Source organism: Falco rusticolus, chromosome 1 (genome assembly GCF_015220075.1).
Source record: "Falco rusticolus isolate bFalRus1 chromosome 1, bFalRus1.pri, whole genome shotgun sequence".
Taxonomy (NCBI): Eukaryota; Metazoa; Chordata; class Aves; order Falconiformes; family Falconidae; genus Falco; species Falco rusticolus.
The window spans coordinates 27,272,694-27,290,423 of record NC_051187.1 but is presented as its reverse complement, the minus strand read 5'-3'; the positions used below and the strand labels follow the sequence as shown (position 1 = coordinate 27,290,423).

Genomic DNA, 17,730 nt, shown 5'->3' with positions numbered 1-17,730 from the left:
TGTTAAAGAGAAGTGTTTGAAAAGAAAATTATTTCCCCTCTCTCACAGCCCCATTCCTACATTTATGACCTCCAGCAAGGAAGTAACCAATTACAGCAACTCCCTTTCACTCCAGTCCTAAAGCTCCTCTGTAGAGGATAAAAATCTCTCTTGCAACCCAGAAAAAAAAAAAAGCGATATCCATGAGCCTTTTCCCAGCTACACAGCTTGGAGTAGTTACCAACTAAAACACATCATGGTATGTGGTTAATAAGGTGCTGACCAGCCAGTTTCCCCACATTTAAAAAGACAGGTCTGACCCAGGTGCAGTTCCCAACAGAACAGCCCCAAGTTTTCCCACTGTGGGATCCAGCAGACAGCATGCAGAACATTAGCCCTTTGCCATAAAAGCTACTACAAACACAGGATAGCAACTTAAGTACAGCACTAAACAGAAAACAAGACAATTTTTGAGCCTAAGCATTTTTTTAAAAAGCCACAGATACACATATAAATGGATGAGTGTTCTTAATTCCTCTAGAAGATACCTGAATCAGTGACAGGAGATCCATACAAGCTGTAACCTATTATTTCCCTTGGTATCTAAGCTGGAAGTCCACCAAAGTCATGAAAGGGGACAGAGAGCTACACTGATGCAGTGGAATGCACTTTCACACCTCCACTACCTTCAACCCCAGCAGCAAGGCATTTATCGGTTAAGTTTACTCACACTATCTTAAATTGTGTTGTTTGACTTGAGTTTTGCCAGGTTTCTCAGTCTTGTACAATGCAAAGTTCTCTGCCAGCAGCCACCCGTGACAGCAGGGATGGGAGCTGAAAGCCACTGGCTCTTGCTGTGTCGGGCTCATGGCAGCAGCTGGCTCACAAGGCAGAGGGCTCAGCTGCTCCTTGTTTAAAAATTGCATCACTGAACTATCAGTGCCAAGTGACTACTTGACATTACATCCCTAAAACAACAGAGGTCAGTTTATGATGGACTACATGCTATATACTAATTCAATAGTTCTGTAAAAAAATGTCAGTAGCTCCAAGGACTAAGTACAACCAGGACACTGTTCCAGCCAGATTAAAAAAAAAATAAAAAAAGAAATAATAGCTCGTGGTCCATATTCACAAGTTGTTCTGCAAAGACGCAACGGCACAAACTGCAAACTTTCACAAGTGCTGAGACCTTAAGGCTGACCACAAGAGTTGGGCACAAGTTACACCAAATTAACGCATACACCAAGCACATGCAAAATTACTGCTGAAACAGAGGAACAGCAGCTCCAGTGGCTGTCACCAGTGAATTAAGTGAAGAGGTCATCCTGTGTCTCACAATTTCTGCTCTATAAGCAGTTCAGTGTAAGGAAAGTAGTACAGCCGTCCTCTGTAGGTTCCACATTTCCACTTTTAAGTCTTCACTTCTTTTAAACAAGTTTTTTATTCAGATGATTCTAATAAATCTAAAATACCAGCTTAAAAAAGAAATCAACACAACCTCACCATGCTAACAGGGTAACAGTGGTTACCAAATATTTTCCTCGTCATTCTTTTGTGCTCATTGGACAATATTTTCTTTTGCAGTGCAGCCAAACAGGAGATTAATAGCAAGCTAGGACAAAAATGCTGTAACCATAACTGATAAAAAGTACTGGAAATAGCCTGTACACAAACACCACACCTGCCCAAGGAATGCAACTTTACCTTCAATCATTCAGTGAACGAAAACTACGTGAGGCCACACCAGAACTTTACGTATTTACACTTTACAATGAACCACTACTACCTTGGGTTGTTTTTTGGTTGGTTTTTTTTAAGGAAAACAAACAAACAAACAAGCCAAAACATTTCAGCCACTTCAGAGCGCAAACTGTTCAGGCTTTACCAACATACTGGTACCAAAGCTTTGGTCCTGATCCCACTCAAGTCAACACAGTACACCCACTGCCTGTAGTTCAAGCGTCAGTCTTAAATCATCAGTTTCAGGTAAAACTTAAATCACTAGTTTAGGCTACTCTGCATGAAGTAAAACAGAATAAACCCAATTTGTTTACTTCTCACACCATCACCTAAAAACACTGCTGCTTTGCATTATTTACTGGTACTAGAAACAGGGGATGTCAAATAACGGCTGCAAGGAGCGGCAGACCCCTGCCCAGCTGCAAGAGCCCGCACCCCTTTCGCCCAAGGAAGGGCTTTCTCTGCACAACCACCTTTCCTCCACCACTTTGCCACACTATTTAACACAGACCGTCCCTCCTGAAAATAACCTAGAAACTAGGAAAGGCATTTAATGAAAAAGGGAGGGGGGTCTTTGTGGCACACAGTTGTTAACCAACAGCTCTTCACCTTTCCTTTGCTTCCATGAAATTACAACCTGCCTCCACCCCACTATGGTTCTCACAAGTCACGCTGGTAGTATAACTTCTATTTCATGACAAGGCAGCAATTATACTGAGGAAAAACACCTCTTTTTCAATAAAAGAGGAGAATAATGATTATTTATCATTGACTGCAGAGTGACAGCACATCAGTCCTTTTAAAAGATTAGCCTCAGGCATATTTTTACTGAAAAATTACAAGTACCAACGTACATTCAAAGTCATGCTGACCTGTGGCATTGAAACAACTGACACAAGCACAGTTTCAGACTAACTTTCTTTTTCTAACTTTAGACAAGTATTTGTCCTACCTTACCGTGCTGCTTTAAAAAAGATCAACAACATTCTTCCCCATTCCCAAAACCTTGGTTAACTGTGTTCCCTGGCAAATGAAAATATCCACCTGCGCTGCAGAAAGAAACCAGCTGGGAGCAGACAGACAGACACCACTACCTGGATGTGGTTTAGGGGCTATTTTCACACTGAAAAGTAGACACGACATAGGTTTTGTCATTAGATAAAACGCTGCAACAAAACCAAGTTTTTTGCTTTGCATTATCTACCTCGAGAGTCTCAAAAAGATGTATAGCTTACAAGCTCAGGTGGCTCTGAACTGGTCTGCCTCTTCCTCAAAGAGGAAAACCTCTGCTGACTCCGCACTGAAAACCTTCGGAAGGACTCTCTGCTCCGGGATGCAAAGTGCCTGAAGGAGGAGGTCCGCTTGAAGGGAGTCCTGCTTCCACCTTCCCCGCTAGTCCGCTCATGAGCAACCGCAGTAGTGACTAAATTTAGTGCTTCCTGTAAGGATCTCCGCACTGTACCCATCCACTGGGTCATGTGAGTTTGTGCCACTGTCAGTTTGTCTCCAAGGTAATCCATTTTTCCAGCAGAGATGAGAAATCAATATTCAGTTGCAATTACTGTAAAATATATTCTCCTTAACAGCCCTGATTGTATTTCGCAAAAAAGACTCCACTTACAAAATATTTTCAGGTAAGGTATATAGCACTACACTATAACCACCATAATATTTCTATACTTAAATAACAAAAGCTATGTGAGGTTGAAGACTGGTATTTGTCAAGTAGGAAAAAATAAAAGACTCTTCCTACTTACAATCAGATTTCCAGAGTTCCATCAAAATATGTTTAATTCAGCCATGTTAAACAGAGAAATCAAGGTTTAAATCCTGACACAGTCCCTCGAAATTAGTCCATTTACAAGCACAGAATTAGTCCCTTATTGTCTCATTTCAGAGCTGTAAAAGCAACTCCCTTTTTAAGCCAAGTTTTTGTTTTGCTGGAAATATCAGAAGGATAAAAAAAATTGTATTATTCTGGCTTGGCAGCTTTTCAGGTAACAGCACATTAAACAAAGTTCTGGTGCTTCTATACAATCCATTTAGCAGCAAAATGATTAGATCTTCTGAACAATAAATCCAAATTATTTTCCTCCCCAAAAAACTCTGCAGGAAGGTATCAGCATCGGCAGAATGCCCTCCTCACCAGTCTTCCCATCTTCAGGACCACTCTCAAGATTTTCACTTCCAGAAATGCAGATCACAGGCTCAGGAGGCACAGTGAGGCTGAAGGGGAACCGTGTCAAGCCTGCTGCCTTCAAGACCGGACTTGCTGGCTCCACAATGCCTGCCAAAAGCTCTTCTGAATGACATCAGCTCCTCTGCTTCAAGGGGGGCTTCATAACAGAGGAATGTAGCTGGGAATGGTAGAACGCTGTACCAGCAGCCAGCATCGAGAATTTCCCCACGCCTATTAAAGTCGCTGCACACACCAGCTCCTCTCCCACAACCTGGGGATGCACTCCGAGGAAGCTGTTGGATATCACAGCTGTTCGCAAGCCCGTCTCTGTCTCCCAAGCAAGGTTTGCAGTGCTCTGGGCGATCCCCGAATCAGGCGCAAGAGGTTACAAGCAGGCGAAAGCTGCCGCTGCCTCTGGTATCCCATTCCCTCCTCCCTGTCCCTGCCTTGCCTCTTCTCTGGAGCGGGAACAATGAGCTAGGTGGAACAGCCGCAGAGGTCTGCCTAAGGAAGGATCTGGGCTGGGCTTTATTATAGTACAGGCAGGGTTACCATGGCGACCACAGGGAACAGCATCTGCTTGCTGCCTAAGCAGGCAGGAGTTGCACAGATCTATTGGAATGATTCATAGTTTGCATATGTCACATGTACTTACTGATGTTAACCCTTCCTTGGGAAAGCACGAGCCACACCTCTGCTAGGGAATGTTTCACACCAACATCGAAAGGCTTCCCAGTCCTTCGGGGCAGGCTGGGAGGACGCCCACACCTCATTCCTGTTGCTTATGGGGTGCTCAGGCAGCGCCACCATCTAGAACTGTTCTATTACGTGATTTACAAACTCAAACAAGGTACTTCCAAGTTACAGACTACATCACAGTGCAAGGTAATGATTAAGCTAGAAGCTCCAAACAAAGCTGAACAGGTCTGACCGTTTGAAGCAGACCTGCCCCCCGCAGCTTTCACACACTGCTAACTTGTGTAAGCCAGGGCTCGCTGTCATTCCCCCACTCTGCTCCCTCCCCAGCAGCTGGGAGACCACAGTGTCAGTACTGCCACTGCAAACCTGACGCTGGTGGAGTACCGAGAGGACTCCACCGATAAAAGCACTGAACAGTCAGATAGCAGTGGTCAGGGAATTTCTGGGAACAGCCCATTTGGGAAGACACAGAGTGAAAACCCAAGGTTTTAAAATCAATAAGCATAAGTAGGTGTCCAAACTCAAGACCTGACTAGCTCAGAACTGAGGGACAAGAGAGATATAGGTGTGAAGGTAAGAAAGGCATGTTGAAAGCTACTCATTTTTTTGTTTATTCAAAGGTTTTTGTGTTGCTGTTGCTTAATTTGCCATACAAAATACAATGTCTTGCATCATCCTCTCCTCCTCTAAACCATTCAGGAAAAGATTTAATGGAATGAGTGACTTCTAGATAACATTTATCTAGAAATAGATAGTAAAGTTTTGTTGTATCAGAAATGCTACTTACAAATATGCATAAAAGCATAAGATGTTCTGAGGAAATGGGGTGCCTTGCCTTTTAAGAGTTGAACTCCACCAACCTGTAACTCATCTCCAAAAGAACTCTGGTGACATAATGCAGTATTCCATATCTTATTCTTAATTTGAGTATTTTATATTTGTTTTGAACATTCTTAAATCAGCAGTCTAACAAAAACCGTCAGTGTTAAAAGGAAATCCAATCAACAGAGAAAAATCTTTTTTCCTCACACAGCTTTTCTTTTAAAAAGCTACAGAGTTGTTTTTGCACTGAAAGAGATACTTCTGATCCGATGCCCCAAGAGCTGGGTGTTTCATACATTTTTGAAGAAATAGAAAAAAATTATATTTATTCTGACAGTTATGATAATGCTTCATGAACAATGGACATCCTGCATCCAAGGATGAAATTTAAGACTTACTACACATTTTTATGCTGTTTAATCTAAGCTCTGTATTTCAAACATCACTGGATTTGCAAGCGCAGCTCTGTGCTTGCTGCAGTACAGGGATTCTTCACAAGGCACTTTGCTATTTTGGGGGGCTACAGAATCAGACAGAGCCTGAAACCATCTGAAATAGCAATCGCGTTGCTCTGGGCTGTAGCTGCCATGCAAGTTAGTCAGCAGTCCCTTCACCTAAACAGGACGGGCAGAGCAGAACTGAAATATAACCAACCTTCTGGTATATCGCCTATCACAAAAAGGGAGGAGACGCAGGACCAGATTCAACTCAAGATCCACAGAAGGCAGCTTTCTTAAAGCTTGCTGCAGGAACTTCTCACACATGTACGCGCCTTGAATGATCTGGAAATTCCCTAGGGAATATATTTCCTTTTTTATTAGACTTCCCCTGAAAAAAGATGTTATGCCCAATTTACCATTTTCATCCGTAGATGATCGTAAAACTGCTGATTTGAGTCTATCTGCAATACTAAATTTAGTGTCTTCTGGCTACCACATGAGCATACTGCTATGCATTCAAGTAGACTCAGCATCTGAATTATTGCTTACATTTACACTTCAATTAGCATCGTGGCAAAATGTTTTAGAAGATAACCAGATGCACTTTCACCACCAAATTCCAATGGTTGAAGATTTTTCCACCCCTTCATCTGAAACGCAGTAAGTGACTACATGTTCTCCTGCTTGAGCTCCATACCAAAACTGGCTGAGTTCAGCAGCTGCCAGGAGACTGACAGACTAGGCAGTCAAACTTAAGTTTCCTCAGAAAATCCATCTAAAAATAACTGAGATCTGAACAAAATGGATTAAGTTAAGAAAATTTGTAGGAATGTTGCTTTATTAAAATGCATTTGCAGAGCAATTACAAAGAAGAAACTTCCTCAAAAATACCCCTCACTGGATACTGCAAGAACTGGATAGATTATTTCACAATTTTATCTTTTTATTTTTGCCCCTCCCCATCAAAAGCTGAATATGCTGACCTGTGTGGAGTGTGTATGGGTGGGTGGGGTGGGGTGGTTATTATTCTATTTTATTAAAAAGGACTGGTTTTAGCTCTTGTATTCTGATAAGTAAAATAATCCACCGAAACCTCAGAGGACGCCATTACATCAGCAAGCAAAGCTGGAGAACACTTGAAAAGTCTGAAGGATGGAGTTTTCAAAAGCTGTAAGAAACTAAGTAGCAAATCACATTTGGGGCTTTTCTGATTCAAATGCGATTTCACCTGTATGAAAAACATAAGCCACTATTAAAAATAATTTTAGAAGACGTAAATCAACTTCACAATAGATTAAGGACTATATTAGTCATAGAAGAGTACCAGTTTCAAAGAGCAAGAGCACGCTGCCACAGACAATCCTGCCTGTGGGCATGCACACAATAGACCAAGAAAGCCTGGGCTCCCTGGGGAGCACACAAACTTGTTCTCTTCATTTCTTTTCTAAGGCTCCCCAGAATATGATGCTCTGTAGCACTCCACACAAACCTCCCAGCTGGTGAAAGCTTACAACTGTATTTTCATTAAATAACAGCATGTGGGTTGTTATACATGGGCATGGGCTCTATTTACTTCTCTGGTGAATCCACATACCTTTTTATAACCAACAGCCTACAGAACGTAGCTCAAACCATACAGATGTTCTATAATTGTCTCCCAGCCACTTCAGGCCAGCAGCCTTTCTGGCTGAGTAAGGGTTTGTTTCTAAACAAGAACAGCACAAGACAATCATCTGTCCCTGAAAAATACTGGTGGTTATCTCACACTGCAGCCACTCTGGATCTGTGAAGGGTCTGCAGTTTGAGAAAACAGCGCGCACACTGCTAACCAGTACTGCATGACTAATTACCACAGTAGCAAATGGGACCTTGTTATTTAAACATTGCTGGATACTTTTATTATTAACATCTATTCCACCTACCACTGCAAAATGCAACTCTGCACAATGAAGTAGCAATCCCTATTTTTTCCCTCATTCAGTAGAAAACATTCTATCGTTACATTATATTTTCCCAAAACTTCTTTCAACTCATTTTGAGCTTTAACTGTTCTCAAATGCATATAATTATGCTAACAACTAGATAGTATTGGAAGGTCAAATTAAAAACAGGCCTGCATGTAGTACAGCACATAATTCACACACCATGAGAGGCAGGTGGAACTTGCAACACAGCCTCATGATGATAATAAGCGCGTGACCCGTGGGCCCACAGGGTCTGCAGCGATGACTGGGTCCCCCACCACGACCTCCCTTCTGGCAGCACTGGTATGCACAGAACCAGGAAGGCAATTCAGCTGAAGACCTCAGGACACTGGGGATTAGTTTTCACCCAGACGGGATCCCTGAATGATCCCTTGTCAGCGAAGCAGATGTGACAGAAGGATGGGCAACATCAGTTTAAACTAAATGTGAAAACAGTCTCTGCTTTTCCCTTTGGGGACCCCCAGTCAGAAACCCATTGTCCCACTGCTTACTTGCCTCACGCCCCATCACTCCACTTAAGTTAGCAATTAGTAATAATTCATGCATTTCTTAAGTGTTTTCCACGAGTCATCATCCCATGTACAAACAAACAACATGACCACATACTTGCAAAGATCATGACAGCTTCAATTCTATCTCGGGCCTTAGTTTGTCCATCTCAATTACGCTCAGTCTTCAGCGACCAGAGGAGCAAAGCCTGCCCTTGTAAGGCTGTTCTGGTCTTGCATTCCACACCGACTCTCTTTCCATTTTATTAGTAAGAGAACTTAATTTAACCTGTTGTGTTTGACATGACAGACTATTTAAAGACACAGCACTGTGCTGAGCTTAGCTGCACGGCTCCAGACTCAATTACTCCTCGGGTTCCTCAGACACTACAGAACAGCTTAAGTTTTGTACATGCTTCTTATTTTTGCCTTAGTATTCTCTATTTTGCCACCCGAACTGTCATGTTCAAAGGACTAGCAAGCATTCCTAATTACAGGCTGAATTTCTTACATGTCACATCCCATAACAAATGTTTTTACCACGACACCTCCAAATTCTCAGTTAAAATAAAGCAATGCTTCAGTACTCAGTCATCTGAAATGCCAAGCAATATTCTAAAGGCTTCCCAACGATCTACCAGTTCACAGCAGTCCTGCTTCCCCTACAAAGGGTTTCCCAGTAGCCACACTGCCCCAGCCACTCAGCAGGGCCCTGGCCACGCATCTGGTAGAGAATTAAAAGCCTAACAGCTGGAGCAAAGGTTCTGGTTTTTTGCTTTCCTGCCAAACCAAGACCAACTGAACTGCTTTAAAACAGTCTTAACTTGGGAAAACACAATCTGATAAGAGCTTGGGCAGATATAACATGTTTTGCTTTCCACATACAAAGAACAAAACTGTGTATCAAGCTGGTTTCCTTAAAATGCTCCTATCTTCTTGCCAGCTCACACGCCCCCTTTTTTTTCAAAATGACTTGCTATTACACAAACAAAACCAGATCCCCTGGGTACATTTTGTAGAATACCTGGATTTGGGGAAATCCAAAAAACGCACAAGTTTCAATCAGGTTCTCAGATTTATGGGTAAAAGCTATCTAAGTTTGTCTGCCAGGTTAAATCTCACTTCACCAGGAAGAAGTCGGACATACAGAATTAAAAGGTACTTCCTCCATTACTGCCAGTGAGCTGTCACTGCTGTTCTCATAGAACAGTCTTTCTGCACAAAGTCTTTAATTTTGTCCTTTGTTCATAGCACATAACGATCTTTTTCATTTAAGCTAAAAAAAAAAAATACAGAGCTTAAGTTAAACAAAAGTCTAACATTTAGGTCTATAAACAAAGGACTGGAACTGTTCAGGCTGCTGCACTTGCTTGTACTCAGCCGAGTTAAAACCTGGCATAATTTCAAAACCATAACAAGGTGCATGGGTGCAGAAGATGGCTGTGACATACATCATCTAGGGGAAACAAACAAATCCCTTGGCCCAATCAAGAGCTGTTCTGCGAGAGGAGAAAGAGGTGATACGATTCACACCGCACCATCCTTCTCTAGCTCTAAGCCAGCAGTCCAGCTAATGATCTGCAGCCGCCTAGGCACCTCATCTACAGCTCAGCATCCTTCGGACTCACACCTTCCCCACATGCCTCCGACACATTGGGTAGCTGTGACACAGGTGCTCAGCACACCCATACTGGAAGAAGTTTATGACACGGGCCCCAACAAAACCAACACTGCTGCACAGGTACTCTGAAGACAACAAAAACCTTGCTTCTGCTTTGATTTTTTACGCAGTATCACATACACCACCACAAAATAACTGACATGACAGGGACTCTAAGCAAATCATTGAGGTAAGTTTGCTTCTTACTCCATACTTTTCCCATTTGCTGTACCCAGCTTTCCCATGCCCCAAGTTCAAGATTCCCCATGAAACTTAACACAACCAAAGATGAAAGGGCATGGTGGTTTTTCTGTTTTGGTTTGGGTTTTTTCTCTTTCATGGTCATTTGATAATACAATTCGTACAGATGCCTAGACTGTTCCACCTGCCACAGTCCCATAAGGACTCTATGGTCAAAAGGGGGGCGGGGGGGGGGAGGGCAACAACACGCATGACACGATGGGAGGGAGCGAAGAGTCAGATGGATGAGTGTTTTAGCACAAGGACTTTGTACAGTGAAATCTCTTTTGTAACCTGACACACTGGGCATCTCAATATTTACTGGAAGTAAACTAAGGTCATGTATACAGTTTTAATTTATGCTTCTTCAGAATTTAAGACAACTTGCAAAGAACTTGGTATTAAAGGTGTTCCCCTTGTACATACAGCCAACTACAAAAGAGACTGAAATTTCATTTCCAGAATTTTTTTTTACACTAGATTATTTTAAAAGCCTGCAAAGGCCTCACAAACTGTGAGCAAGGACAGACGGCAGTAACAACAGGTTCTGGATCAATGCTTGGAAAGTTTACACAGGCACACGTTAATACAAGGTATTTTTAAAGAAAGGTGCTAAAGCACTTCATAAAGTCCACGTACATAGCCATCATAATGCCATCAATGTAGTCCATGGCTACGTTTAAAATCTTTATTTTAAAGAGAGGTAATAACCTCAGAATTACACTGATTTCTTAAATGCATTTCAAAGGTGGGAAACAATTACATTTAAAATTCAGTGCCAGTGGCTTTAGAGACAAATACTTTTAATGTATTCCTCCAGACTGAAAAGCAAAATGAAGTTTCTTAATAATTATTCACTGTAACTGCAAAAATGCCTATGTAATAAAACGGTCTTTGCAGTTTGCTTCTGAAATCTGAGTCTCATCTGATCTGGAACAGGACACAAGAATTCTTTATTTATCATCCAGTCAAATTTGCTTCAGGACAACCTTCGCTAAGGAATTTATTTGTGTCCCCTTGAAGACATCACATTCCCCAGTACACAAGTGTCCACACAGACCATGTCACATTATGACAAACGATCACCATGGTGTCATCTCCTACCCTGCAGTGTAACAGAAGGGTGGCAGTGCAAGCTCGAGAAGACTGAATTATGACAGCCAGCCGTTGAAAACAGAAATGATACCACGCGCATGCTGCCGCTTCCTTATTCCACAACTACCTTATTCTTGAAGTTCAGCCATGGTATTACTGCTTTTATTTGATAAATAACAGAGCTGCACTTGGCTGCCATCATGTTATCCTGCCTACTCCAGCTGGAACGTCCAGAGTAAGGAGAAAATGATGATTCACAACAGCCCAAGTCCCAGACACGGAAGGATAGGGGAAGGCTTTACTCGCTGCCTTGCTGTGTGCTAATGTGACAATCCTCTCAAAGCACAAAAATTATAAAAATAACCATGTTTTATGGCAAGCACAACAGAGTCCCCTCATACAGGGACAGAAAAGCAACAAGAACATTCCCTGCCACAGAAAGTGACTTCAGGGAGGAAACTAGCAGCATCCCAGCAGACCGATGGCACAGGTTTTGCCACTTCCCTAGTACAAATGAATATACTCTGCCAAGGTTCCACAACCAATCAAATAGCTCAGTCACCGCACATACCTTCTTGAATATTAGCTAAGAGAGGACAATAAAAAGGAACAAAGAAAGAAAAAACAAGAGAAACACATCCTTTCTCCAGGTCTTGTACAGAAACAGACTTGGTTAGACCACAGGGAAGACCAAAAGGCAGTGAAATAAAAAAAAAAAAAAAAAAGTGAAAGAAGCAGCAAACCCCCACATTTCCTATGTACACTGCCATCTTGCAGCATCAGTGGAACATCCCTGGCCAGGCAGAGGAACAGGTATGAGCCATTCCCAGATCAGCGTGCAAAGGGATATAGCGGGGACACCGTTCCTTGGGCTTGGCACTGGCTGAGCACTGCTGACAAGTGGAGCCAAGCTCAGGGCTGATAAAAACAGCTGACATTAGGCAGGGCCTCCTTCCTCACCCACAGTCCAAGTCCTCTCCCCTCTGTCCCCCATTGCAGAAGAGGAGTTTTGTTTCCAAAGGTCTCTGCAAGCAGCCTATCGCCTGTCTGGGCAGCAGGAAGAAAAATTTTTTTCAACCTATTTTGTATGATTTGTCTTGACTGCGGGCTTTTCAACCTTCCCACTCTGTATATGTTTATCTGCAGTAAGAATTACTTTGAGTTAGAAGCAGGAAAACAAGCAGACCACCACATCTGGTGCTCAGGAGGTAAGGGTTAAAATGGCCAGCTCTGAAGAGAGCTAGAGGACTGGAAAGCAAGTACGGGGGACATCCTTAACGCTGTAACCCAGCAAGGTGGCAGGAGGATTGAAGGAGCAAATGTCTCATACCTACCTAGTGGTAATTTATTAAAGCTGAAGCTTATGCTTGAACATGGATCCCTGTCTCACCCACATCATCTGACAAAAAATATTCTCTGGGGCACACAATGAGAGCTGTCCAACGTAACACTATGAAAACAGCAAAAAGCTGTTGAAGTGTTAGGTGGGCAACTGATTAAACTTCCATTATGCAAAGTTCCAAACCATTTTTACATATAAAAAGCTACCACTTTTAACATATTTTCTTCTTCAATCTTAAAAAAAATTAAAAATAAAAAAACCCAGAGTGACCCAATCTGATCAACAAATTTGAATCATGTAGTTAAGACATCCTTGCACTTCAAACGAGACAAGAAAAAGATAAGAAATTTTGCTGGGACATCACCTTTTCCCTCTCAGGCAAGAAGCACATTAGCGCACATGAAACAAAGTTTTTATCACAGAGAAACGTTTTGCAATGTTTGCTAAAGAAGGTCAGATACTGAAGGCATCTGATCTGCCTGCAAGTCCACCCCACAGCCTGACTCTTCTCGCTAGGATCACTTGGTCCCCAGCCACCACACCCCCTCCTCTGCCCACTTCTGCAAGCTCCAATCCACATCCCCTGTCTCACCTACCACGACCCTTCCCGACATGTTTCATGATACCATGTGGCTTATATCCACTCCTCGATTATCAGCCTTTGAGGGTAGATTTGTCTTTGCATAAGATCTGTAACATTCATTTACATTGTAACAACAAAAAACCAACCACAAAATTGCACCACTATCACCTCAGTAAAGTAAAATTCTGCAACTCATGGTCTCATTTAAGGAAAGTCATGTTCAAGTAAAATAATTACACTTCTTATGGATTTAAATAAAAATATATAACAGAAGGGGAAAGAACAGGGGAAAGCAGAGGCACAGAGCAAGTTGTACAAAGTTCTAAACGCACTTGAAAGCTGCGCTTTCCTCTGAATTAACCAATATTAGAGAAACCAGGTAAGAAGAAAAAATAATTTGATTTGCATTCCTTGTTTTCCTTCCAGAACTACACTTGTGATAAAATAAAGCATTAATAAATTTCCATGGCTCAGCACTCTACATACTTTATTTATACCTGCCAAAATAATTTTATCATTCTACTACCATGGACACCCTTGACAGGATCAGTGAAAAACTGTTTTCCCATTTCATTTGTAATCCCAGCAGAAAGTCAACCATCCTTTTCTCCATACAAAATTTGGTGCACTTTTACAGCAGTATGTAATTATTTCAAGATTAATAAAAATCTGTAAACAAAGGTAATTGTGAAATATATTACTTTTAATGTACATTTTTAAACAATTTATGTTTAAATGCAATTACCAGTAATAATTTTAACAACTAGAGTGCCAAAACAGTTTTCTGGAAAATGTTAATTCTTTTGTCCCCCAAACTGTGTTTATATTGAACTTCAGAAAGGTTCAAAATAGTTAAACATCCTGAACATGCATAGGTTTTGTACCTTGAATTGTTTCAGTATAAAACAAAGTTATCAGTGTTAAAGCTGAGGGAACACACTAAAAATATAAGTTGTTTGAAAGCACACGTACATAATCATTCAGCACTTCCCTTCCACCTCAATGGAAGAGGAAAAACTGAAAAACAAAGGAGAAACAGGAAATTCCTACAGTACAAAGATACTGGAAGGTACTAAAAACATTTTCTTTACATTTGTTTACGTCAAAAGGATCAAGCCAAGCAAAAGACAGATAATTACGGATTTTTCCATTTATACAAATAAAAATCCACCACGAGGAAAGGTTTTTGTTGATAAACATTACCATACAAATACTAGATAACCCCTCCAATGTGGGTTGAAAATTACAAACAAATTAGCTACAAGCTTAGCAATAAGCTATGCATTAGCTTTTGTATCACCTAAGGAAAGATGCTATGGAAAACCAGGAGCTGTCTTACAGTAGAGGAGATATCTAATGTCAACAAGAAACACAATATGAAACTTATCTGTAAGAAAAGGGAGCTATTTGCACAGTGAAATGAAAATATGAGCATGTAAATAAATACAAAGCAGGGTGAACACCACATGCTCCCTGCAAACATGCCCAATTTTCTCAGGAGCAGTTCTGTTGTTTTGATCGACTACGTGATCTCAACATTGCCAGTGATTCCATTTTCCCCCAAGGTCCCAATCTTTGGTTCAGGAATCTTCCCAGTGTGCCAGGCAGCCATAGGGCAAAAGCTTCAGCCTGCAAAAGATCCCCTGGCACCAGGGAGGCCAACGCAAGCAGTGCCACAGCCAGGGCTCTTACATTATTAAGTCCAACATAGGAACAGTTAATTCTCTGTCGCTGAACTCAACAGACTCTCACATGTTAAGCACAGGTAACTGTGAAACATCTGTAACAGAGACTTCCTGAGGACGGAATGTGGCCTAAAATACCTCCAACTGCTAAACCTTTCTCACAGGGCAAAGACACCAAGCGAAACAAAAGAAAAAAAAGTATGGGAACATGCCACTTCTGCTCAAAAAAGTAACGGCAAGATGAGAGGTTGGGAAATCTCCTGTTGCTGTAAGAGTGAGTCAAATTACGTGCAAATGAGAAAGAACAATCCCCAATATGAAGGGATATTAAACTTTGACAGATAGAAGTTTTACTGTCAATTTAGACCTCCGTATGAACAATCATTGAAATCCCTCCTCATCAACACCTGTCTGCAAAGGCATCAAAATACAACTTCAGGGATAACGCCAGATTCACCAGTTTCATACCATCTCTTTCACATTTTGACATGACATTCTGATTTATCTCACTACATGCGGTCTGAGCAGTTTTGTAGCATTACAGCTCAGCCAGCATCTCACTTTTCATCAGTGGCAGTCAGCCCCAGTACGTAAGGCTGGATGGGGTCTGTCATCCCCACCCTGTAGCAGCAGGAACCCCCTTATGTGAGAAGAGCTCTTTTCTCGTGCACAGCTGAGCTTTTCGGAAGCAGGACTTGGCCCACACACATTACATTTACTAAGCAGGTTCTAGCGGTTGGAAAATGTTTCCTCAAAACTCACAAGTTTTGGTATTGATTGGTAACACTATACCTAAAGTCAGGGTCCATTTCAGTGTGCTCCCATTCAGAACACAGCAAACACAGGCAGGCCAGTTTCAAGAAGTGACAGACTACGTGCTGTACTGGGGAACAGTACGTCCTCTGAAGAGTCAGATTTGGTCCAAAGCATGCTGCTCTCTTACATCAGTCGATAAATGCCAAGTTTACTATTTCTCAGATAGCGCATTTCTATCATCCTTTTCAAAGGGATAAAATACAGAACTTTTTATTACCATCCCCCTGGAGAAATTTGGTAGTATTTCTCCTTCTCACAGAGGGTGCTCAGGTAATCTCCAGCTACTGAAGGTTCAAATATGACTTTCAAAATTCAGGAAACACTGCAAAGGGCATGCTTTTTGTTCAAGGGATTTCCTTCTTCAAAGAGTAGTAATAATAAGTTGGAAGGTAAAGGTGCATCTTAAATCATTCTAGCTGTTCTCAGCACAACCACACACTGCCTAACAACTGTCTAAACTACCTTCCCACTGCACAGCTGGGAAGCACTGAGTGGCTGATTGTTCCTTCCATTTTTTCTCCCTACAAAACACTATTCCATGCGCCTTTCATTTACATCAGCCACTTCTTGATCACTGCAAGTAGAACAAATACTAGGTATACGGTTACACAACATCTCCTTCATCCGTTTTATCTTGCAACATGCCATTTTTATGAAAAAAGCAACGGCATTTATTTGCCATTTCCATGTAACCCTGCATGCATACATGGTTCCATTATTTCTTGGGCTCTTTGCTCTTACTGCTTTGTTCTCCTTCCAGGCACAGCATGTCAGGCCCACGCCACCCAACGGGAGAAGGGCTGCACAGCCCAGCGCCACAACAAGCAGCCCAGTGCTCCCACACCTCCCAGGACACAGTTAGTGCACTGGTGGGGACCACAAGCCAGCTGATCCCATGGTTGCACCCAGCCAACACACTCTTCTGGAGCCCAGAGCAGTGGCATGGTACAAGAGTACCCCCATGATGCTGCAGAGGGCTACATCTTAAAATTGCTTATCAGGGTCAGTGTTACAGGTGTGGCCTTTGTTTACATTTTTAAGTGCATTATTTCCTGCTGGTTCTGGAACTTTGTGGAGCTAAAAGGTTGATTTGCTGAAATTCCTTCTGCGTTCTCAACTTGATTTGCTGTGTTTCCTGCCCTGAACTGTGAAATACTGCTGAACTATAGGACAAATTCAGAAGTAAACCCAGTTTCATCTGACAATTGCATTCTCCAACCCCAGCAATCAAAACTTGCCAAATATGTACTTTGGTTAGCAAATAATCTGTACTGCCTTCCTTAATGTGGCAGGTATTTATTAGCCTCAGTCATGAATCACTAAACTAAATACTGCATTTTTTCAAAGCTTCATTCAGACTTAAGATTTACCTTCAGTTACTTTTTGGGAGAAGCTTTGCACTGCAGTACAAAGTCCTGCCATATCTTGAGGAAAGTCCGCTACAAAGAACTACTTTCACCATGCTCAAGTTGCTCTCTAAAATGTCATTTCCTTTCAGTACAGTAAACACGCACTGGCTGTATGAACAACCCACAAGTGCTGAAAGAACAGGAACAATAGTGGGAACTTGGCTGTCTCCCAGCATTAGTGACACGGACAACAGCATGGGAAAGCAGGAACTGAGTCAAAACAAGTTTAGATCAAAATATTAGTAGGGAGGCAGCAAAGTTACCTCTGCTTTGTATGTATAAATGAGGTTTAACAATCCACTTTAGCCTTGTACCAGAAGCGTACTCGCTACTTTAGACACAAATTAAAGGGAAGGGGGGCAGGGGCAGACAGTCCCACAGTTCCAGCTGCTCCAAGCCCAAAATGACACAGTCATTACAACAAGGGAAAAAAAATAAAATTACTAGGTTTACCAATAGTTTCATCTTACTGAACGTAAACCTTATTGCACCGAGTTAACCTAGAATGCGCTATTTCATGAAAGCATTTTATGGTAAATTAAATTGAATACCACACCTAATTATA

The 17,730-nt window shown here is 41.8% G+C and overlaps 1 protein-coding gene across 4 annotated transcripts in view; it reads right to left on the bottom strand.

The window, feature by feature from the left end:
• KIAA1671 (KIAA1671 ortholog) overlaps positions 1-17,730 on the bottom strand; it is an 87,269-nt gene that overhangs the window by 25,591 nt on the left and 43,948 nt on the right. The window contains exon 1 of one of the 4 annotated variants that reach the window (XM_037375258.1): positions 2,958-3,453. The exons of the other annotated variants lie outside the window; for them this stretch is intronic. Within the exon in view, the coding sequence (XP_037231155.1) occupies positions 2,958-3,242 (285 nt within the window). The 5' untranslated portion in view covers positions 3,243-3,453. Of the gene's footprint in view, positions 1-2,957; positions 3,454-17,730 lie in introns of those variants that run through there. 4 annotated transcript variants of the gene reach the window in all.